Source organism: Carlito syrichta, unplaced genomic scaffold, assembly GCF_000164805.1.
Source record: "Carlito syrichta isolate Samal-C Ts95f unplaced genomic scaffold, Tarsius_syrichta-2.0.1 Scaffold301966, whole genome shotgun sequence".
NCBI lineage: Eukaryota > Metazoa > Chordata > Mammalia > Primates > Tarsiidae > Carlito > Carlito syrichta.
Genome location: NW_007246062.1, coordinates 12359 through 35123, shown reverse-complemented (window position 1 = coordinate 35123; position 22765 = coordinate 12359). Strand labels below are relative to the sequence as shown.

The following is a 22765-nucleotide window of genomic DNA, read 5'->3' as shown; positions in this document are numbered from 1 at the left end:
AAAAAAACAAAAAAAAAAAGAATTCAGCTAGGCAAGGTGGCGTGTACCTGCAGTTCTAGCTACTCAGGAGGCTGAGGCAGAAGAAGCCCAGCCCAGGAGGCCGAGGCTGTGGTGATCTATGATTGCGCCATTGCACTTCAGCCTGGACACCAGAGCGAGACTTTGTCGCTAAAAAAAATAAGAAAATGACTTATCTGAGAAAACACCAAATGGCGGATGACGCCCGAGCAGCAGGAAGGCCTGGAGACCCTGGGGTCTCCAGAATGGGAGACCATTCCCACGGAGCTCCCACGGAGGTTTTGGCAGTGGCTTCCCAGGCCCTGGAAGAGAAAGTCACAGTCATGGTTAGGGCCAGGGCCAGGGCCAAGACCGTGGAGCTCACAGAGGCAAGACCGAGGACAAGGAGTGGATGCTTGTCACCAAGTGGGGCCACTTGGCTAAGGACATGAAGATCAAGTTGCTGGAGTAGACCTCCCCCTTCTCCTGCCCATCAAGGAGGCTGAGATCACTGACTTCTTTCTTGGGGCATCTCTGAAGGATGAGCTTTTTAAAGATTATGCCGGTGCAAAAGCTGGCCCGCGCTGGCCAGTAGTCCAGGTTCAACGTATTTGTTGCCATCGGGGACTACAGTGACCACGTTGGTCTGGGTGTTAATTATTCCAAGGAGGAAGCCACAGCCATCCGAGGGGCCATCATCCTAGCCAAGCTCTCCAGTGTCCCTGTGTGGAGAGGCTGCTGGGGGCACAAGGTTAGCTAACCCCACACTGTCCCCTGCAAGGTGACCGGCCTCTGTGGCTTTGTGCTGGTGTGCCTTATCCCTGCCCCGAGGGGCACTGGCATTGTCTTAGCCCCTATGCCCAAGAAGCTGCTGCTGATGGCCGGTATTGACGACTGCCACCCCTCGGCCAGGGGCAGCCCTGCCACCCTGAGCAACTTCGCCAAGGCCATCTTTGATGCCGTCTCTAAGACCTTAGCTACTTGACCCCGACTTCTGGAAAGAGACTGTATTCACCCAGTCTCCCTATCAGGAATTCACTGGCCATCTTGTCAAGACCCACACCAGAGTCTCTGTGCCAAGGACCCAGGTTCCCACTGTGGCAACAACATAGGGTTTTCGTACAAGAAAAATAAAGTGAATCAAGCCTGGAAAAAAAGTAAACAATTAATCAATAAATAAATGGAAAGCTTATTTGAGTACTTGCACCATACTAAGTGCCTTACTAATCATAACTTGTTTAATCCTAATAAAGGTTGGTCCTATTATCACCCCCATTTTATAGTTAGGGAAACGGAGACACCTGGAGGTTTAGAGATTTGCAGGCCACACATCCAGTCAGTGACAGAATCAGGTTTCAGAGGCTGGCCCCCGGTCCCAAGTGCTAAATCCCTACTTGACACAACCTCCGTTTCATAGAGCCACTGTCAAGAAGAGCCTTGAGTGCCAGGCAAACATTGCAGTTTCATCTGGTAGGATTTTGGCAGACAGGAAGCACCAGCACTTTCTGCACTGGCCAATTAACTCCTTAAAGATTAATGTAGGACTGGGTTCGGTGGCTCAGCCTGTCATCCCAGCACTTTGAGAGGCCGAGGCGAGTGGATTGTCTGAGCCCACAGGTTCAAGACCAGCCCAGGCAACTTGACGAGACCTTGACTCCACAATTAAAAAAAAAAATTAGCCAGATGTGGTAATGCATGCTTGTAGTTTCAGCTATTTGGAAGGCTGAGGCAGAAGGATTGCTGGAGCCCAGCAGGTTGACACTGGGGTGGTCCTGAATGTGCCACTGCCCTCTAGCCTAGGAGATGGAGTGAGACTCCAACTCAAAAAAAAAAAAAAAAAGATTAATGTCAGATTTGAGAGAAAGCAGAATTGGAAGAGTTAGGTTGGCAATCATTTACAGATGCTAACCATATTACAGTAGGCTGGAGTACAACCAGGGTGCTCGGGGCAATTATACCCTCACTGACCTTCCAGCTGCCCCCAGGCTTCCTGTGTTTATGTCTGAGGGTTCCCAAGAACGTCTTTTTTTTTTTAACTTTTAGACTTTTGGTTTTAAAGACGTGGGGTGGGTACAATTCAGGGTTAGGTATACACATACTCATTATGAAGGTACCCTTGTTGATGAGCTGTGCCCTCCCTTCCCCAGGCAGATTGCCACTACTGCCGATCCTACCTCCCTGGCCCCGCCCACTCCCCTCCACACCCACACCCCTCCCCCACAGTTTCCTGCTACTGTCAATCCTTTTCTTAATAGTATTACGGTGGTTGTTCAAGGTGCACCTATGAGTTAGAACATGTGCTACTCAGTTCTTTGTTTCTGTGAAAGATCGCTCAGTATGACAGACTCCAAGTCCATTCAGGTTTCTGCGAGGTTCATGATTTTGTTCTTTATGGCTGCATAATATTCCTTCATGTACTTGTGCCACGTTATTTTTATCCAGTCCTCTTTTGATGGACAGCATCGTTCATTCCATGTTCTTGCTACTGTGAACAATGCTGCAATAAGCATAGGTGTGCAGGTATCTTTTTTATAGAATGGTTTGAGTTCTTCCAGGTATATTCCCAGTAGGGAGATGGCGGGGCCATACGGGAGGTCGATTTTTAGAACTTTTAGGAATCGCCTCACTATTTTCCACAGAGGCTGTACTAGTTTACACTCCCACCAACAGTGTAGAAGTATTACCTTTTCGCCACATCCTCTTCAGCATCTGTTATTTTTGAGTTATTGATGATGGCCATCCTGACGAGTTAGGTGATATCTCAGTGTGGTTTTAATTTGCATTTCTTTGATGACTAGTGAGGCTGAGCATTCTTTCATGTATCTGTTGGCTGCTCATATGTCTTCTTTTAAGAAGTATCTAGTCATATCTTTTGCCCACTTTGTAATGGGGCTGTTTGTTTTTTTTCTTTTCGGCTCATTTGAGTTCCTTGTAGATCCTAGATGTTAGACCTTTGTCAGATATACAGTTGGCAAATATTTTCCCAGTCTGTGGGCTGGCTCCCCACTCTCTTGATGGTTTCTTTGGCTTTGCAGAAGCTTGTCAGTTTGGTGAGGTCCCACTTGTCTATCTTATCTCTTATGGCATGGACACTTGGGGTTTTGATCAGGAATTGGTTGCCAGTTCCAATTTCCATAAGGGTGTGTCCTGCATTTTCTAAGGTTCTTATGGTTTGAGGTTTTACGTTTAGGTCTTTGATCCATTTAGAGCTGATTTTTGTGTATGGGGATAGGTAGGGGTCTTGTTTTAATCTTCTGCATGTGGTCAGCCATTTTCCCCAGCACCATTTACTGAATAGGTTCTCCTCTCCCCAGTGGTTGGTGGTGGAGGCTTTGTCGAAGATGAGTCAGTTGAGAAATTGAGGTCTTGGTTCTGGAATCTCAGTCCTGTTCCATTGGTCTATATGCCTGTTCTTATACCAATACCGGGCTGTTTTGATTATTGTAGCTTTATAATAAAGTTTAAAGTCTGGGAGTGTGATACCTCCTGCTTTTTTTGTTTTTTTTTTTTTTGCTAAGGATTGTTTTGGCTATTTGTGGTCATTTATGTTTCCATATGAATTCCTGTATTGTTGTTTCTAGGTCTGAGAAGAATGCTGCTGGTAAGTTGATAGGTATTGCATTAAATCTGTAGATTGCCTCAGGTAGAATGGACATCTTAACAATGTTGATTCTTCCAATCCATGAGCATGGAATATTTTTCCACTTGTGTTGTCTTTGATTTCTTTGAGCAGTGTTTTCTAGTTTTCACTGTAAAGGTCTTTCACGTCTCTGGGTAGGAACATGCCAAGGTATTTCACTTTTTTTGTGGCTATTGTGAATGGGATTGTGCTTTTTATTTGGGTTTCTGTTTGTTTATTATTGGTGTAAAGAAATATGATTGTCTTTTGCACATTTATTTTATACCCTGCGACTTTGCCAAAGTCCTTTATCGATGCAAGGAGGTTTTTGACAGATTATCTCGGGTTTTCGAGAGATAGAATCATGTTGTCTGCAAAAGGGATAACTTGAGTTCCTCTTTTCCTATTTGGATACCCCTGACCTCCTTCTTTTGTCTGATTGCTCTAGCTAGGACTTCCAAAACTATGTTGAACACGAGGGGTGAGAGTGGGCATCCTTATCTTGTTCCAGTTTTCAGGGGAAATGATTCCAGTTTCTGTCTGTTTAGCAGTATGCTGGCTGTGGGTTTCTCGTAGATGGCTCTTATTATTTTGAGGTATGTTCCGCCTGTGCCTAGATGTTCGAGGGTTTTTATCAAGAAGGGGTGCTGGATTTTATCAAAAGCTTTTTCTGCATCTAATGATATAATCATGTGGTTTTTGTTTTTATGTCTATAGACGTATTTAATTACGTTTATGGTCTGACGGATATTGAACCAACCCTGCATCCCAGGGATGAATGAGGCCTACTAGGTCGTGGTGGATGTTTTTCGAGATGTGTTGTTGAAACCGGTTTGCTAGGATCTTGTGGAGAATTTTAGCATCTATGTTCATCAAGGTTATTGGCCTTGAGGTCTCTTTCTTTACTGGATCTTTACCTGGTTTGGGTATCAATGTGATGTTGGCTTCGTAAAATGATTTGGGGGGAGTCTCATCTTTCTCAATCACCTGGAATACTTTCAATAGGATCGATATCAGTTCCTTCTTGTATGTTTTGTAGAATTCTGCTGTGAAAAGCCATCTGGTCCGGGGCTTTTTTTTTTTTTTGTGGGTAGTTTTCTTATGACATAGTCAATTTTCTGGATGGTTATTGGTCTATTTAGGGTCTCGATTTCTTCTTTCAACCCAGGGAGGTTGTGTGATGTCAGAAAGTCCTCCATTTTCTTTAGGTCTTCGAGTTTGTTTCCATACAACTGTAAATAGTAGTCTCTGATAATCTTTTGTATTTCTTCAGAGTCAGTTTTGACTTCATCTTTTTTGTTTCTGATTATGTTCATTTGGGCTTTTTCTCTCTTTTTCTTGGTCAGTCTGGCTAGGGGACCATCAATCTTGTTTATCATCAAAGAACCAACTTTTTGTTTCATTGATTTTTTGGTATTATCTTTTTGTCTTCTGTGTCCTGGATTTGGGCTTTTATTTTGGTGATCTGGATTCTTCTGCTGAAGTTAGAGTTTTGGTGGTCTTGCTTTTCCAGCTTCCATAGGTGATATGTTAGGCTGCTAACTTGTGATCTTTCCATTTTCTTCATGTGCGTTTGTAGAGATATGAGTTCCCCTCTTACTACTGTTTTCATGGCATCCCAGAGGTTTTGGTAAGATGTTTCTTCATTTTTATTTGTTTCCAGGTATCTTTTAATCTCTGTTTTGATTTCCATGTTGACTCAGGAGTTTCTTAGTATCATGCTGTTTAGTGTCCATGTCTTTGTGGGTTTTGGGGGAACTTTGTTGATGTTGATATTTATTTTTATTGCACTGTGGTCTGAGAAGGTGCATGGCAGAATTTCAATCTTATGAAATTTGTTTATGCTTGATTTATGACTGAGGATGTGGTTGATCTTAGAGTACGTTCCATGTGGTGATAAGTAGAATAGATATCCTGTGGCATTGGTGGAGTGTTCTGTAGGTATCAGTTATGTCCATTTGGTCAAGAGTCACACTGAGGTTCCAGATCTGCTGATTTTTTGTCCTGATAAACTGTCTAGGGTTGTAAGTGGGGTATAAAAGTCGTCAACTATGATAGTGTTAGAGTCAATATCTTTTTAAAGTTTGCCTAGAAGCTCCTTTATGAAAGTTGGCACTCCTATGTTGGGTACATATATGTTCAGGATGGATATTTCTAGTTGATGAATTGAACCTTTTGTCATTATTTAGTGACCCTCTGTATCTTTTTGAATTTTTCATAGCTTAAGGGGTATTTTGTCTGATATTAAGATTGCAACTCCTGCTTTCTCTTGTGTTCCGACAAATGTCTTCTTAAGTATTTAAGAGCAAGACCTCCGGCCTCCACCACCTGCCTTGGTTAGGGGATGGAGCAGAATGCCAGCAGCATTCACTCAAAGTGGCCAAGAAAGCAAAACCTGCAATGGCTTCAAAATAAAAAGTAATCATGAAAATAAAAGTTCCACCTGAGCAAAGGTTAAAAAATGCAAACTTTATATTGTTGTTGGCATGGTTGTTAGCAATATAATAATACAATGTATTGCCACAGCAATATAATCCTATCCATCTATAATATGGATCATAAGATTCCTATCCATATATTTTGGCAGAACGGGATGACCCATCTGGGCCTCTGCTGAGCTTCCTGAGCTCTTTCACACCTTTAAGTGCAGAAACAGGCCCTTTGGAACAGCCTTGTATTTTGGTCTATGTGCTGACAAAGTGAGCCCAGTGGGACTATGTTAGTTATTCTAATGTCACAACTGGGCATGGTGGCTCACGCCTGTAATCCCAGCACTTTGGAAGGCAGAGGTGAGAGGGTTACCTGAGCCCAAGGGGTTTGAGACCAGCCTGGGCAACTTAGTGAGACCTCATTTCTACAATAAATCAAAAAATTAGCTGGGCATGGTGGCATATGCCTGTGGTTCCAGCTACTGAAAGGCAGAGGCGGAAGGATCACCTGAACCCAGCAAGTCGAGGCTGTGGTGGCCATGAGCATGCCACTGCACTCCAGCCTGGCTGACAGAGTGAGACTCCGACTCAAAAAAAAAAAACTTCCCTGTATGGTCTATATGCTGCCAAAGTGAGCCCGAGGATACTATGTTATTTATTCTAATGTCACGGCTGGGCGTGGTGGCTCACACCTATAATCCCAACACTTTGGGAGGCAGTGACGAGAGGATTGCCTGAGACCAGGGGTTCGAGACCAGCCTGGGCAACTTGGCGAGACCTCGGCTGTACAATAAATCAAAAAATTAGCCAGGCGTGCTGGCACGCACCTGTGGTTCCAGCTCCCTGGAAGGCTGAAGCGGAAGTTATCGCCTAAGCCCAGCAGGTCAAGGCTACGGTGGCTGTGAGCATGCCTCTTAAGAGTCTCTAGGTAGAATCTTTAGGACTGATCCAGCTGACTCTGGGTATGACAGGGAAGAGGAAGGAGGGGGTATGGGAGACACAGAAGTGTCTCTTCCCTCCTGGCCTTCCAACCCCATGATGACTTAGATCACAGGGCTTATCATAAGCTGTAGCGGATAGAACCCTGTAAACCATTCTGAGTCTGCCTTGGTGCTAATAAGACAACCTTCCCCCAGGATTGACTGTGCTTCTTTGAAGCGTCTGATCACCAGTTAATAGATCCTGGAGTGGATTCGTGAGTTGGAACTTTCTAGGACGGGAGTGGGAGGGTATTGCTCTGTGCATCAGACACCAGGACCAGCTTTGTACTCAAACTTTCTCATGATTTCAGGCAAACGTCAAGGAATTATCTTCTTCTTCCCTCGACTCCTACCAATCTTCTCTTCCTCTTCCCATCCTCCTCCTCCTTCTTTTACTTCTTTGGTCCTATAAAGCCTCTACTAATCTTTACAGATAATGATTCTAATTTTGGGTGGAAGATACCAAGGTGATATCAGACCGTCTGTGAAATGAGGACTTAGGACACATCTATTTATTCTTTCAGCCATGTCTACGCATAGAGTCAAAATGCTCCTTCCATATATTTTTTAATGTCATGGTCAGTACGCCCACGGTCAATTTCAGCACGATTCACAATAGCCAAGAGGTGGAAAGAACCCAAATGTCCATTGGTGGGTGAACGTATAAGCAAAACGTGGTATAAACCTGCACACAATATTATTCCATCTTAAAAGGAAGAAAATTCAGACACCTGCCACAATGTGAATGAACCTTGAAGGCATTCTGCTAAGTGAAATAAGCCAGACATAAAAAGACAAATGTAGTATGATTCCATCACTACATAGTATGATTCTGTGATTCTCAGATTCACAGAGATAGAAAGTAGAACAGTAGTTACCGAGGTCTAGGGGGAAGAGAGAATGGGCGGTTCCTGTGAAATGGCTATGGAGTTTCAGTCTGAGATGATGAAAATGTTCTAGAAATGGATAGTGGTGATGGCTACATAATAATATGAATGTACCTAATGTCACCGTACATTTAAAAGTGATTAAAATGGTAAATTTTGTTATATGTATTTCATACAATAAAAAACATTTTGATCAATATTATATAAATATTAAAAAACGCAGCCGGGCTCAGTGGCTCAGCCTGTAATCCCGTGCCTTTGGGAGGCTGAGGTGAATGGATTGCCTGAGCCCACGGGTTCGAGACCCGGCTGGGCAGCGAGACCTCATCTCTACAATAAATCCAAAAATCAGCCGGGCATGGTAGCACATGCCTGTAGTTCCGGCTACTCGGAAGGCTGAGGCGGAAGGATCGCCGGAGCCCAGCAGGTAGAGGCTGCGGTGGCCGGGAGTGGTCACTGCACTCCAGTCTGGGCGACAGAGTGAGACTCCAACTCAAAAAAAAAAAAAGAAGAAAAATGGGTTTATCCTCTTTTGGATTTGCAATTGTGGGTGAACTGGGATCCACTTACTTAACACTTCTGTCTTGTCATGGTCCAGCCCCCTGTTCATGCAGCATCTTTATTCCTGAAGAATTCCAGACATCTGCAGACACTCTATTAAACTCTGTCAGCTGTAGGCCAGGAGCCCGAGTTTTGGTTTCATTTCTGTCTTAACCAAGCCTCTCTCTTCACCTTGCTGGGCCTCAGCTTCTTCATCCACAAAGATTCGGGTCTTGGGACCGGGCGTGGTGTAATCTCCTATAATCCTAGCACTTTGAGAGGGTGAAGCTTGAGGCCAGGAGTTGGAGACCAGCCTGGGCAATGTAGTGAGACTTCATCTCGACAAAAAAGACTAAAAAATTAGCCAGGCAAAGTGATGTGCTTCTGTAGTCCTAGCTTCTCAGGAGACTAAGACGGGAGGATTGCCTGAGCCTAGGAGGTTGAGGCTGCAGTGAGCCATGATCATGCCACCGCACTTCACCCAGGCAACAGAGTGAGATCCCGACTCAAAAAAAAAGATTCGGGTCTTGGACTACGTGGGCACAGAGCTCCTTTCCACATTGACTTTGAGGGATTTCTCTATGTAATGGACAAAGCAACCTGTCGAGGTTTTTTGCACTGTATCTCCCCCCAGTGTGGATCTTACTCCACTTATAAAATAATAAAGCACAAGGCCAGGCAGGGTGGCTCACACCTGTAATCCCAGCACTTTGGGAGGCCGAGGTGAGAGAATTGCTTGAGCCCCAGAGTTCAAGACCAGCCTGGGCAACGTAGCCAGACCTCATCTCTACAAAAAATTTTAACAAGTTAACTGGGAGTGATGATATGTGCCTATAGTTCCAGCTACTCAGGAGGCTGAGGCAGAAGGATCACCTGAGCCGGGGAGGTCGAGGCTACAGTAACTGCGATTGTGCCACTGCACTCCAACCTGGGCAACAGAGGGAGATCTCAACTCAAAAGTAAATAAATAAATAAACAAAAATAAAATAATATAGCACAGACCCTTGGGGAATGACAGCACTAACAAAATAGGAAAGGCAGGACTTTTGTGGGAAAATGGGATGAGTTTGGTTTCATTCATGTTGAGTTTGCGGAGACAGTGGGATAGACACGTAGCAGGGTTCCCTACAGATGAGGACACATGGGTAGAAGGAGAGTTTAGTATTGGAGTTAGACAGGTATCAAAGGTGACCGTTGAAGCCAACAGAGTAGCTGCGGGCCAATCTGCCATCCACGCCTTTGGAAAGATACCTGCACACGGCAGTGAAGAGTAGCGGTCAAGACCAGAAGCTGCCAAAGGCTTTCTTATAGTATTATAATTGCTCAAGGTCCGCTTGTGAGTGAGAACATACGGTACTCTGTTCTTTGTTTCTGTGATAGATCACTGAGTATGATCGACTCCAAATCCATCCAAGTTGCTGCGAAGTCCACATATTTGTCCTTCTTTATGGCTGCATAGTAATCCATTGTGTATACATACCACATTTTTTTAACCCAGTCTAGCTTTTATGGGCAACACGGTTGGTTCCGTGTTTTTGCTGTTGTGAATAGAGCTACAACAAACATACGTGTGCAGGACTGCCAGGGGACGGGGGGGTGGGATTGGTAGTTGAGGGAAACTGCTCGGGGAGGGAGGGGCATACCTCATCAATAAAGGTACCCGCATAATCAACATTTGTATACTTAACCCTGAATTGTACCCCACATCTTTATTATAAAGAATAAACAAACAAATAAATAAATAGTTTATGAGGAAAAAAAAAGACCAGAAGCTGGTCGCTTTGGGCTCATAAGAAGGTCCCAATGAGATATTAGGAGGCCCGGCCTCTCTGCCCGCAATGGTAGCATCAATGACGACCCCAACAACAAATCAGAGCAGATGTGTAGAAATGAAAGCTACAGCATCTCAGCCATGCCCTCTCCTGTCCGTGATAGAGCTGACCACCCTCCAGGGCTTCAGGAGTCAGCTGTTTGGGCCTCCAGACCCAAAGGGACCGTTTTCCTGGTTTCTGTAAGTCAGGGCTGTGATTCTTCTCAGGGCCTGTGGAAACTGTACCTCGTAGGCCCGCGTGGTTCTCAGCTTCCCAAGTGGGCCTCTCTTTCAGGAGCTGGCTTTTATACCATGTGCTCTGCTTTTGACTTGAAGTTTGCTTCAATTAAAATCGTTGCTAAATGACTGTTTTGATAGTCCTCTAGTTAGAGGTTAAAAATCTGTGGAACTTTAGAGGTCTTTATACATGTCTTCTGACAATCAAGAGGCTCTTGCTCTTAGTATCCAAAAGGGGGTTCCCTCACGGAGACTCCTGCTTCTTCCGTGTGAGCAGGGTCTGAGGGAAAGGTGCAGTGTGGAGACTCAGAGACCTCCCAATCTTGGTTCATGTAATGGAAGGAAGAGGGGCGAAGTGGAGTCGGCCTGCTTTCCCACCAGTTGTGAAAGAACTTTAAATGTCAAGAATAAAGAAGTCCAGGCCAGGCGCAGTGGCTCATGCCTATAATCCCAGCACTTTGGGAGGCCGAGGTGAGAGGATTGCCTAAGCCCACAGCTTTGAGGTCAGCCTGGGCAACTTGGTGAGACCTCATCTCTACAATAAATCAAAAAATTAGCTGGGTGTGGTGGTGCACACCTGTAGTTCCGGCTACTTGGAAGGCTGAGGCGGAAGGATTGCCAGAGCCCAGCAGGTTGAGGCTGCGGTGGCCGTGAGTGTGCCACTGCACTCCAGCCTGGGCGACGGAGTGAGACTCCGACTCAAAAAAAAAAAAAAAGAAGTCCAGATGAACTCTGCTAAGGTACAATGTGTGGTAAATTGCCCCTCTACCTCCCAGTCATGTCATTCACGGTTCCCAGCTGGGTAATGTTTCCATCAAGCTCTTTGTTCATTAGAACATAGTTTCTGGGCAACCCCCTCGGGTCCCCTCCCACTGTGGGAGCTTTTCTGTCCTCTAAATAAATCCTGCTTTCTCACATTTAAAAAAAAAATGTCATTTCAAGCTGAGATTGCCACATGTGAGTGATTCCCTTTCAGTTCCTGCCTCAAACTCTGGTTGTGGGCAACGTTTTTTCCCCACTCATTGCCTCAGCTTTCCCTCAGAGCAAAGGAAATAATCTACCTCAGAGACTTGCTTGGGGCTGGAACTGGTAATCACAATTATAAAGATTTAATATTACACAAATTGTCAAAGACTGAATGTGAATTTGTGTAATATAAATGGAACAATCTATAAGAGAACCTTCACTCATGGAACTAGTAAACCAGTTCCCATTCTCCTCTACTATTTCTTCTCAGAACCTTAAAATTAGATGAAAACCAAATATAACATGCCAGTTGTGGTGGTGCATGCCTGTAATCCCTGCTACTTAAGAGATGACCTTCCAAGTAGCCGAGACTACAGACACACACCACTACACCCACCTCATTTTTTTATTTATTGTAGAGACAAGGTCTCACCAAGTTGCCCAGGCTGGTCTCAGACACAGGCAATCCCCTTGCCTCAGCCTCCCAAAGTGCTGGGATTACAGGCATGAACCACCACGCCCAGCTGAGCAGATGCTTTTAGTAGCAGATTGGACATAGCCGAAGAGAGAATTAGTGAACTGGAAGCTATGTCCATAGATATATCTACACAGAATTATATTGAGTAAAAATAATAATGGGTACAAAAATGAGAATAAAAGACATGTGACTTATGGCTAAGGGGTGTTGCATGGTAGGATAAGAGAGAGATTAGAGGAAAAATGGGGCAGAAGCAATATTTAAAAGATAGAGGCTGAGAATTTCCCAAAACTTATGACAGCCACCGGTTTAAGAAGGACTGGATAACCCAAGTTGGATAAATTAAAAGAAGCTCACACCTACCCACACTAGAGTAAAACTGCTGAAAACCAAGGATAACAACATAAAATTTTAAAATCAGCTACAAATAAAAAACAGATCACATGACTTTTCAAGAAAACTGTAATACAAGCATGTCTACAAGAATTCTATAGCTAACATCATTCTTAATGGTGGAATACTGAATGCTTTGTCCCTGAGGTTGGGAACATTACCCCAATCATCACCACTTCTATTTAACTCTGTAGTAATAGTCTAGCTTATCCAGTATTGGATGAAGGGCAGGGAGGAAGAGAAGAAAAAGAAAAAAGAAAAATGTAGGCTTGAAAAGGAAGAAATAAAATGGCCTTTTGTTGCAGAACCCCTGATACATAGAGAATCCCTAAAATCTGCAGTTATATTATTATAATTAACAAATAACCTTAGCAAAGTCTCTGGTTACAAAATCAATATACAAAATCAAGGCCAGGTACAGTGGCTCATGCCTGTAATCTCAGCACTTCGGGAGGCTGAGGCAGAAGGATTGCTTGAGCCCAGGAGTTTGAGACCAGCCTGGGCAACATAGCAAGACTTAGTCTTTACAAAAATGAATTAGCCAGGCATGATGGCTTACACCTGTATTCCTGGCTACTCAGGAGGCTGAAATGGAAGAACCACCTTAGCCCAGAAGGGCGAGGCTGCGGTGAGCAGTGATTGTGCCACTGTATTCCAGCCTGGGCAACAGAGTCAGTTTGCCACTCAAAAAAGAGAGAGAGAGAGAGAAGAAATTTTACCCAGCACTGATATGTTTTGTAAACACAACTTGAGAAATCAGTAAACATTTATTAGGCGCTTAAGATGGACTTGTGCATGGACACCTGCGCTTACATGAATATTTGAGAACCTGTGTGTGTGCATGTATTTAGTTGAAGGCTCACCCATTATTTAATGTCGTTTCATATCTTCAGTCTTTCTGCACTCCAACCCATGTGGCATCTGCACCGTTGTTCTCTCTCATACTGTGTCACTCACGGGTAGCAATACTCTAAGACCTTCCATCACATTAAACCAGGGCAGCTGGCTGGCATGGGCTTGTATTCGGCAGATATGAGTTCTGTTGCTCACTTCCCTGCAAATAAATAACCATATATAAAGTCCCTTGACTTTATATATGGCTGTTTACCCCCAGGCTTCATCTGTAACAGGATGGTGGTGATGAAGATTAAACGAGATAATGAAAGTAAAACTCTTCATACAGTGTTTCCATCAAAGTAAGGGTGGGTGATAGTAATAATAATAATAATAATAATTGACCGGGTGCAGTGGCTCATGCCTGTAATCCCAGCACTTTGGGAGGCTGAGGCAGGAGGATTTTGCTTGAGCCTAGAAGTTCGAGACCGGCCTAGACTGCATAGCAAGACCTCCTCTCCTCAATAAATCAAAAAATTAGCTGGGCGTGGTGGCACGTGCCTGTGGTCCCAGCTACTCTGGAGTCTGAGGCAGAAGGATCGCCTAAGTCCAGGACCCTGGCCACTGCATTCTGTAATTCAGTTCAGAGGTGCCCACTGGAAGCACCTTTGCTCAGGGCTGGCTGTTCTCTCACACTCTTGGTCACTGAGAAAACCCCTGGTTAGGACCCATTTCTAAGGAGAGGAAGGGGAAGGGGTGCCTTCTCACACCTTCCAGAACCTTGTAGCCTGGCATTGTGGAAACGCACCTGCCTTTCCCTAGGGAGGGCCGTTCTTCCTGCCCCTGTGAATACCTTCCTTTCCGGAGACGTTAGTTTCCAAGATCGAATAAGGAACGGTTTGCTGCTTCTGCTTCCTCTTGGTGCATTCCATGCTGCTTATACCTCACCGTCAGGTAGAAGTCCAACCCTTCAACTCGAAAGTGTTTTTTGATGGGTCCCAGCTGTGCCTGTAATATATAATGTATATACAAAGCCTGTCAGAGTAGCCTAACAAATTTCTTCCCCTTTCTCTCAATTCCTAATACATTTGTATAGTCTCCATCAACGATTCTTTTGTAGAGAGAGAGAGAGAGAGAGAGAGAGAGAGAGGAAAGAAGAAAGGAAGGAAGGAAGTCGGTCTTGCTATGTTGCCTAGGCTGGTCTCAAACTCCTGGGTTCAGGCAATCCCCCCTCCTTGACCTCTCAAAGCGTTAGCGTTACAGGCGTGACCCACTGCACCTGGCCCCCATCGATAATTCTAGTCTTCTTCAGAAGCCTTTGTTTGAGGTGAGTTTCTATCTTATTCCAATGTGGTTGTGGTCTGAAAGGAAGAAACTCTCGCCTGTCACTTCTAGATTTGTCTGCCACTTAATAAATGCTGCTTGTCAAGGCTCACCGGGACAGAACTGACAGAAACAGCCCAGCTGGGGAAAGTCTTCTCCAATAAAAAACTTTGTGCGGCCTTCCGCCCTGGATCCTACACAAACACACAACTGCCTTTGAGTTCCCTCTGTGAGCGGCTCTGAACCAGAGCTGTGTAAGGGACGTACTCCCCTTTTCCTGGGGGATCCTTTCCTCGCCCCCCAGCTACTTGGCTGACCTCAGCAGAAAGGGCCTCGAGGCTGGAAGGACTGGCCGCACAAGACCCGGAATGTGGGTGGAGTCCCCCATCAGGAAGAACAGAAAACTGAGTTGCCAGAAGGAATGTTATCACCCTAATAAAACGCAGCACATGGTTTGCATTTCAGATACATCAACTGTTCAATGGGAACCCGGGCGCTTTCCCATGACAGTATTTTTATCCCTGATGGGGGAGCAGGAAGTCAGCAGACAGTTCAAGCAATGTCACAGGACAACATCCTGGGCAAAGTCAAAACTCTTCAGGTAAGACAGCTTGAGTCTGGAAGGTCAGAGCCATAGGAGGGGGCCCGGCGGTGGAGGGAAGTGGGGAACAGCCCAGGCTGGGCCTGGAGCCATGGATTGGGAGGTCCGGGGCTTGCTCCTGGTGAGAAGCTTTGCTTTCCTGAACCTGACTCCGTTCTCTGGAAGCCTCCTGTCCACCTATGAGAGCTACACTGTCACCCTTGTATCCCAACTGCATGCCACGGCCTCGTCTTCTCTCTCAAACTGTTCCTTCATTTTTTGCTGGATGTGAGAACAAGCCCAAGAGAAGCCTCAGGACTTGGGTGTCACGAAAGCGTTCCTAACCGTTAAGCATCGCCGTCATGCCTGAATTGTCGCGGACTGGCAGCTGGGTGTGTACACAACACGCAGTCACTTCCCGAGTCGCCGTAATTGGACAGTGAATGGTGCGACTCTGTTTTTCTGTTGCGTTTGTAAATCGGGTTCCCCCAAGCCCTCTGTCCCAGAGGAATACCACAAAGCTTTTAAACCCCCTTCCTGTCCACCCTGCAGAGGAGGACAGTTTCCCTTCCTGAAACTGACTCGGGGGGGCAACTCCCTCCCAAGGAAAATATAATAAATAATTTTTCACTAAATATGATCAAAATAAGGGGGAATCCAAGAAAAGCAGGAGCAAAGACACTTAGGGACTTGGCTTGGTGGCTCATGCCTGTAATCCCAGCACTTTGGGAGGCCGAGGTGAGAGGATTGCTTGAGCCTAGGAGTTCAAGACCAGCTTGGGCAACATAGAGACCCTCGTCTTTACAAAAAATAAAAAATTAGCTGGGTGTGGTGGTGTACGCCCACAGGCCAGCTACTCGGGAGGCTGAGGCAGAAGGATTGGCTGAACCCAGGAGTCTCAGGCTGCAGAGAGCCATGATCATGACACTGCACTCCAGCCTGAGTGACAGAATGAGACCCTGACTCAAAAAAAGACATTTAGGGTTTGCATCAGTTTGCCCAGCTTGCTTGGTAGATAGAATTCTCTCACCCAAGAGAAACGCCTAAGTCAGCACTTCTCTGTGATGGGCGTGCTTGGAAGTGATCCAGATTATGAACAGAGGGCTCTGGGTCTCTGGTTTCCACCTGTCTGTAACTCTGCCACGGTGAATGAATGAATGAATGAATGCCCCCCCAAAAAAGAAAAGAAAAAAAAGGAACAGCTAGCTTCTGAACTACTGAGAAGATGAAGCATTGTACTCAACAGAAAATTGTCTTTCTTCTTGAGATGTTTTTGTTTCTACTGAGCATTGAGCTGTGTATTTTGGAATATTTGGTCACATATTCCACGCACACTCAGCTGACTATATCATATGGCAAACGAGGAAATGGTAACTCCTCGCTGCCCAAAGCTATAGTCCTGCCCCAGGGCCAACCCAGCATGTTCTGCATGTCCCAGGATTTCCTAACCAGGGTCCATGCTTGGTGCTAGCTGACTGTGCTCTTACATTTTTTATAGACTCAGAAGTAAAAGTGAATTGTCACTTCTCCTAGGCTGGAGAAGAGGGAGGGATGGTGACTGCCAGAGAATACCTTGATCTACCTCCTCCTTCCTTTTCCTGCTTCAAGTCTTGAGACTCCTGGAATATTCTTCCTGGGACGTTCTGAAACCCTGGCTCAGTACAGCCCCTTTCTAAGAGGAATGATTTTCCGATTCTAGTCCACCAAAGAGCTGTATTGCAGGGGGGCTTTCAAGGGTTTCTTTAAAAAGTAGATAACAGTCCCACTGTCTTCAACGATATCTGCTCTGTGGCATCACGCTACATGCCACTGCCACTCCCAAAGTGAACTTAGGGCTGTCAAAATATACTGTATCGTTCTGGAGCATTTGGAAATATAGAAAGTCAGTAAAAATATATGAGTGCCTGGTATTTCTGTTAACGGTAAGGCATGAATTCTAAAGAACCTGGTCTCGTAATTAATAAAATGTAAGATGACTAACTTCCCTGAAGCGACGGTTATATAAACGCAAGAGGAAAACTGTGAGTAAAGCCAAAATGACGATTTTATTTGTATGCTGCCTATTGGTGATACCTGCTCATAGGAGGTCTAACTTTGCGTCTGCTGCATGGACTCGTGAGCTTCTTTTTAGCTCTGAAGTTATGTTTTCGAAAACATAAAAGGTGCTGGGCACAGTGGCTCACGCTTGTCATCTCAGCACTTTGGGAGGCGGAGGCGAGAGGATGGCCTGAGCCTAGGAGTTCGAGACCAGCCTGAGCAACATTGTATCGTCTCTACAATAAATCAAAAAATTAGCCTGGCGTGGTGGCTTATGCCTGTCATCCCAACACTTTGGGAGGCAGAGGCGAGAGAATGACCTGAGCCCAGGGGTTCAAGACCAGCCTGGGCAATTTGATGTGCCATCAGCTCTACAATAAGTCAAAAAATTAGTCGGGTGTGGTGGCGAACACCTGTGGCCATGAGCGTGCCACTGCACTCCAGCCTGGGTGACAGTGAGATTCTGAATCAAAAAAAAAAAGAAAACATAAAAGTCTGTTTGCTCTTTGAGGCGGGAAAGGGGGCACCATTATCATAGAAAATGTGGTGGTTTTTTAAAATTTTGGAATAACCCAAGCTATAACTGTATCACCCCCAAAAGACTGTGCTTTATTTTTCAGTCGACTAAGCAGTATGTTCCTGGTAAGTCGTAGAAATAGTAATAAACTTGATTAACTTGCATGAACGCTTTGCATTTTTCCCTGACGACGTGACGCTGGCACTGATGCTTCGTAAGCAGCCTGAAAGATCGCTCCCTTGTAGAAGCCAGCATGGAATGAGAGAGTTGAATTGCGTCGGAGGCATGTGTGTTTTTATGTCCGGAATTGTCTTTGTGTACGTCTGTATGCCTCTTTCTTAAAAAGAGAGAAGTGATGGATAACACCTCTTTGACAGTCAATGCCCTGGCAAGCTGAACGGCCACCAGTACCAAGACATCTTTTAAATAAGACTTCTACTGGAATGGTATTTGAAAAAAAAAAAGGGGTCACCATTGCCTTACGCGACTCTGGTGCAGCCATGTGCTCTTTGAGCTATGGCCATCACCATGTTTCTTGAGCTTTGGTTCCCCTCTCCTGCCTTGGAGAGGGGAATCAATCAATCAATCAATCAATCAATCAATCAATCAATCTCTAATTTACTTTCTAAATAAACCATATAGTCCAGTATTGAAAAGAAGGAAAGAAAGAGGGGAGGGGACACGGTGGCTCACACCTGTAATCCCTGCGCTTTGGGGACGGAGGCGGGAGAATGGCTTGAGGCCAGGAGCTGGGGTTTACGAGACTTCCCAGCCCTTGAAATCCCTGGAGCCCCAGGAAAGGGTGTCATGAATGCCTGCATTGGGGAAGGCTGCCCCCTAGTGGCCGCACGTAGTCATGTCCCCAGGAACTGTGCTCTGGGTACCCAGAGCGGTTAGGATTTCTCCACCAAAAAGCAGAAGGAAATCCAGAAATTAGCCTCCCCTTTCCTGAATAACATGAATCTACCACCTGCCACCATTTCTGTGCCCAAAGATCAACTCTTATAAAAGAAAGATTACATATTTTTTTCTGAGTATAAAAATCGTTCACGTCGGCCCGGCACGGTGGCTCACGCCTGTCATTCCAGCACTTTGGGATTTGGGAGGCCAAGGTGGGAGGATTGCATGAGCTCAGGGATTCGAGGCCAGCCTGGACAACACAGCAAAACTTCGTCTCTACCAAAAAACTTTTAAAAAATAGCTCAATGTGGTGGTGCATGCCTGTAGTCCCAGGTACTCGGGAGGCTGAGACAGAAGGATGGCTTGAACCCAGGAGGTCGAGACTGCAGTGAGCTATGATTGCACCACTGAACTCCAGCCTGGGTGACAGTGAGACCCCCCCAGCTCAAAAACAAAAACAGGCCGGGCACAGTGGCTCAAGCCTATAATCTCAGCACTTTGAGAGGCCGAGGCAAGAGATTGTCTAAGCACGCAGGTTTGAGACCAGCCTGGGCAGCATGGCGAGATCTCGTCTCTACAATAAATCAAAGCTACCATCACCTGGCTGTCTAGCGTTGGGTGAAGTCATTTAACCTCTCTGACACTTTCCACCTGGAAAGGGATGCCATGCTGGTTGATCTGAAGGGCCCTCCAGTTCTTAAAATCTGCAGTCAATACACAAATCACAGTTCACTTGCTGTAGCACTGAGGAGCTTCATAAGCTTCACTCCGTTGCACTTGGGCTCCAATGACCTTGACATTACTTGCAGCTGCCCAGAAGCACAGAGAGGATGCCTGCTTGTCTGAGTTTAGACCAGGCTGTTAGGTAGCTACCAACCGAAGCTACCACTTGGGGATACCACAGTCTAAGTCTGCAGGTCGTTTTTAGAATTACCCCACACCTGCCAGGTGCGGTGGCCCAAGCCTGTAATCCCAGCACTTTAGGAGGCAGAGGCGAGAGGATTGCCTGAGCCCATGGGTTTGAGACCAGCCTGAGCAACATGGCAAGACCTCATCTCTACAATAAATAAAAAAATTAGCCAGGCGTGGTGGTGCGTGCCCATGGCCCCAGCTACTTGGAAGGCTGAGGCGGAAGGATCACCTGAGCCCAGCGGGTCAAGGCTGCGATGGCTGTGAGTGTGCCACTACACTCCAGCCTGGGTGACAGAGTGAGACTCTGACTCAAAAAAAAAAAAAATCACACCACCACATCTTTGTCAAAAAATGCTCAATCTAAACCATGGATTATCTAGCATAGGAAACGTTCAGCCTCAGTAGCTGATATCACCCACTGAGCTGGATTTCACTTAAAAATGCCAGTGTCATCCATTTGAGAATTTTGATACCTAACACAGCTGTCAAGGACACAAAGAATAAACACCTGCTCCCAGCCACGTCTTCCTGGAGTAGATGTCTTTAAACCTGTGTGCTTTTTCTTTGTAGATCCATTTTAACTATGGAAGTATCTGCAGTTTGCTCAAGGAGACAGTCGCTTTATTATTTTTATTCCACAGTCTGAAGGATGGCTGTGGAAAATCTGGAAACATCTAGACACTGGCAGCGAGAGAACTGCGGAATATGCTTTGCTGGCATTTCCACGCCATGGGAACAGGCCTTATAAATATGGATGTGCTTTCCTGTAACTTTGTTCTCCAGCATTCCATATTCCTCAAAATGGGCCAACTGGAATGAATAAAATATAGCTCCTTGTCGCTCACATTCCAGCCTCGACAGTGACTCTATTCATAACCATCAGCCACATCGAGTGTCAGTCTAGGCACAAGTTTCCACTGTCTCCTCTGCTCATAACTGCAGTGTGTGTCAAGAAAGAGCCCGTGGGTGTGTTTTACAAAGGCTGGGAGGAGGAGGAGGAGTTTAACGTGGTTTTGAAAACTCAAGGGCTCATCTTAGCATCCTGGCGCTCAGTGGTTGTGTGTACTGCAGTTCCTCTCATGACTATGCCTGACTAGTGAGCAGAAAGGAACTCACAGAGAAGGCCACGCCCATCCACGTGTGCAGTTCACACAACAGCTGAGGTCGCCAAACAGGCTGGTACAGTGACCTTTTGATAAGTCACACAAAATGTCACAGCAGCCCAGTCTCCTTTGAGGCAGCTGACCAAAGGAACGTTCAGAGGAGGAACGGCAGGGAGAGGCTTGTCTTTGAGTACCAAAGGATCGGTCACGGCGGCCATGGTCCCCGAGTCTTGTCCTGGCCCTGGCCTTGTCCCTGACAGCTGTGGGGCTTATTGGTGAGGACAGTCCTTTGTCTGAACACAGAGACCATGGCCCTACTCTGAACCCCAGTCTCAGTTCCTCCTCCTAAGTTCTCCAGCCCCAAACATGAGTTCATTTTCTCTTGGGGTGTTAGGAGGCGGGGGTGGGTGTGGATCTCAGCTTCTTTACAAAGATGCACATTTTTATTCCAAAAGGCAGCAGGCCGGGTGTGGTGGCTCACTCCGTCCGTCACCCCAGCACTTTGGGAGGCTGAGGCGGGAGGATTGCTTGGGCCCAGGAGTTCAGAGCCAGCCTGGGCAGCATAGTGAAACCTCATCTCTACAAAAAATAGAAAAATTAGTCAGGCATGGTGGCATGCGCCTATAGTCCCAGCTACTCGGGAAGCTGAGGCAGGAGGATCACCTGGGTCCAGGAGGTCGAAGCTGTGGTGAGCCGTGATCATGCCACAACACTCCAGCCTGGGCGACAGAGTGAGACCTCACCTCAAATAATAAATTTTAAAAAATAAATCAACAGGCTGGGCTCAGTGGCTCAGCCTATAATCCCAGAGATTTGGGAGGCTGAGCCCGCGGGTTCAAGACCCGCCCAGGTGATTTGGCAAGACCACGTCTCTACAATAAATAAAAAACTAGTCGGGAGTGGTGGCACGCGCCTGTAGTTCCAGCTACTCGTTAGGCTGAGACGGAAGGATCGCTGGAGCCCAGCAGGTCAAGGCTGCGGTGGCTGGGAGCAGCCACTGCACTCCAGTCTAGGCGACGGAGTGAGACTCCAACTCAAAAATTAAAATAAAATAAATAAAATATAAAATAAATCAACAAAGCCTGGGCAACATAGCAAGACCCTGTCGCTACCAAAGAAACAATTTTTTTAAAACTGGCCAGGCATGGTGGTGAGTGCCTGTGGTCTCTGCTACTCCAGAGGCAGAGGTGGGAGGATGGCTTGAACCCAGGAATTCCAGGCTCCAGTGAGTTATGATGGCACCACTGCACTCCAGCCTGGGCAAAAGAGTGAGACCCTTTCTAAGAGTAGATATTAAAAAGGCAACAGGGGGCCGGGCTCAGTGGCTCAACCTGTCATCCCAGCACTTTGGGAGGCCGAGGCGAGTGGATTGCCCGAGCCCGTGGGTTCCAGACCAGCCCGGGCAACCTGGCGAGACCTCGTCTCTGCAATAAATCGAAAATGAGCCGGGCGTGGTGGCACGCGCCTGTAGTTCCAGCTCCTCGGAAGGCTGAGGCGGAAGGATCGCCGGAGCCCGGCAGGTCGAGGCTGCGGTGGCCGGGAGCGGCCCCTGCCCTCCAGCCTGGGCGACGGAGTGAGACTCCGAGTCAAAAACAAGTCAACAGCGTTGTGTCTCTTTTGCCAGGACGAACATAAATCAATCCCTGGGTGGACACACATGTTCTTCTCTCCTCCCTCCTCTCCTCTTTCCCTCCGCTGCCCCCCATGTCCCATGTCCCATGTCCCTCAGCTGCGGTGACGGCCGTCGGTCCACGCCCTTCCTGGGCTCTTCTTCCTCGTCCTCCTGGAGCAGCTTCTCTGTCCTCGCCACCTTCCTCTCGATTTGCTCTTTTCTTTGATTGCCGACTTCACTTCTTTCTTTCCTTGTTGTCTGAGTCAGAGCCTCTGTCGCCCAGGCTGGAGTGCCGTGGTGCAGTCACAGCTCGCCACAGCCTTCATCTTCGGGGCGCAGGCGCTCCGCCCGCCTCAGCCCCCCAAACTAGCTGGGACTACAGGTGCGCCCCACCCCACCTGGCTCACGTTTCGGTGAGATGAGGTCTTCTCTTTTGCCCAGGCGGGTCTGGAACTCCTGGGCTCTAGGGGTCCTCCCGCCTTGGCCTCCCAAAGTGCTGAGATTTACAGGCCTGAGCCACCACACCTGGCCTCAACCTCGTCCCTTAACATCATTCTTCCCATTCCCCAGTTGTGTCCCAGGTACCTTTTTCCCTGTTCTTATTCTTTTTT

The 22765-nt window shown here is 46.5% G+C and overlaps 1 protein-coding gene across 1 annotated transcript in view; it reads left to right on the top strand.

Moving 5' to 3' along the window:
• Window positions 1–22765, top strand: part of LOC103258121 (uncharacterized protein KIAA1211-like) — a gene marked incomplete at both ends in the record, with an annotated part of 47906 nt that overhangs the window by 14003 nt on the left and 11138 nt on the right. Inside the window, one exon of the mRNA XM_021711255.1 lies at window positions 14959–15094. Coding sequence (XP_021566930.1) covers window positions 14959–15094 — 136 coding nt within the window. The remainder of the gene's footprint in view (window positions 1–14958; window positions 15095–22765) is intronic.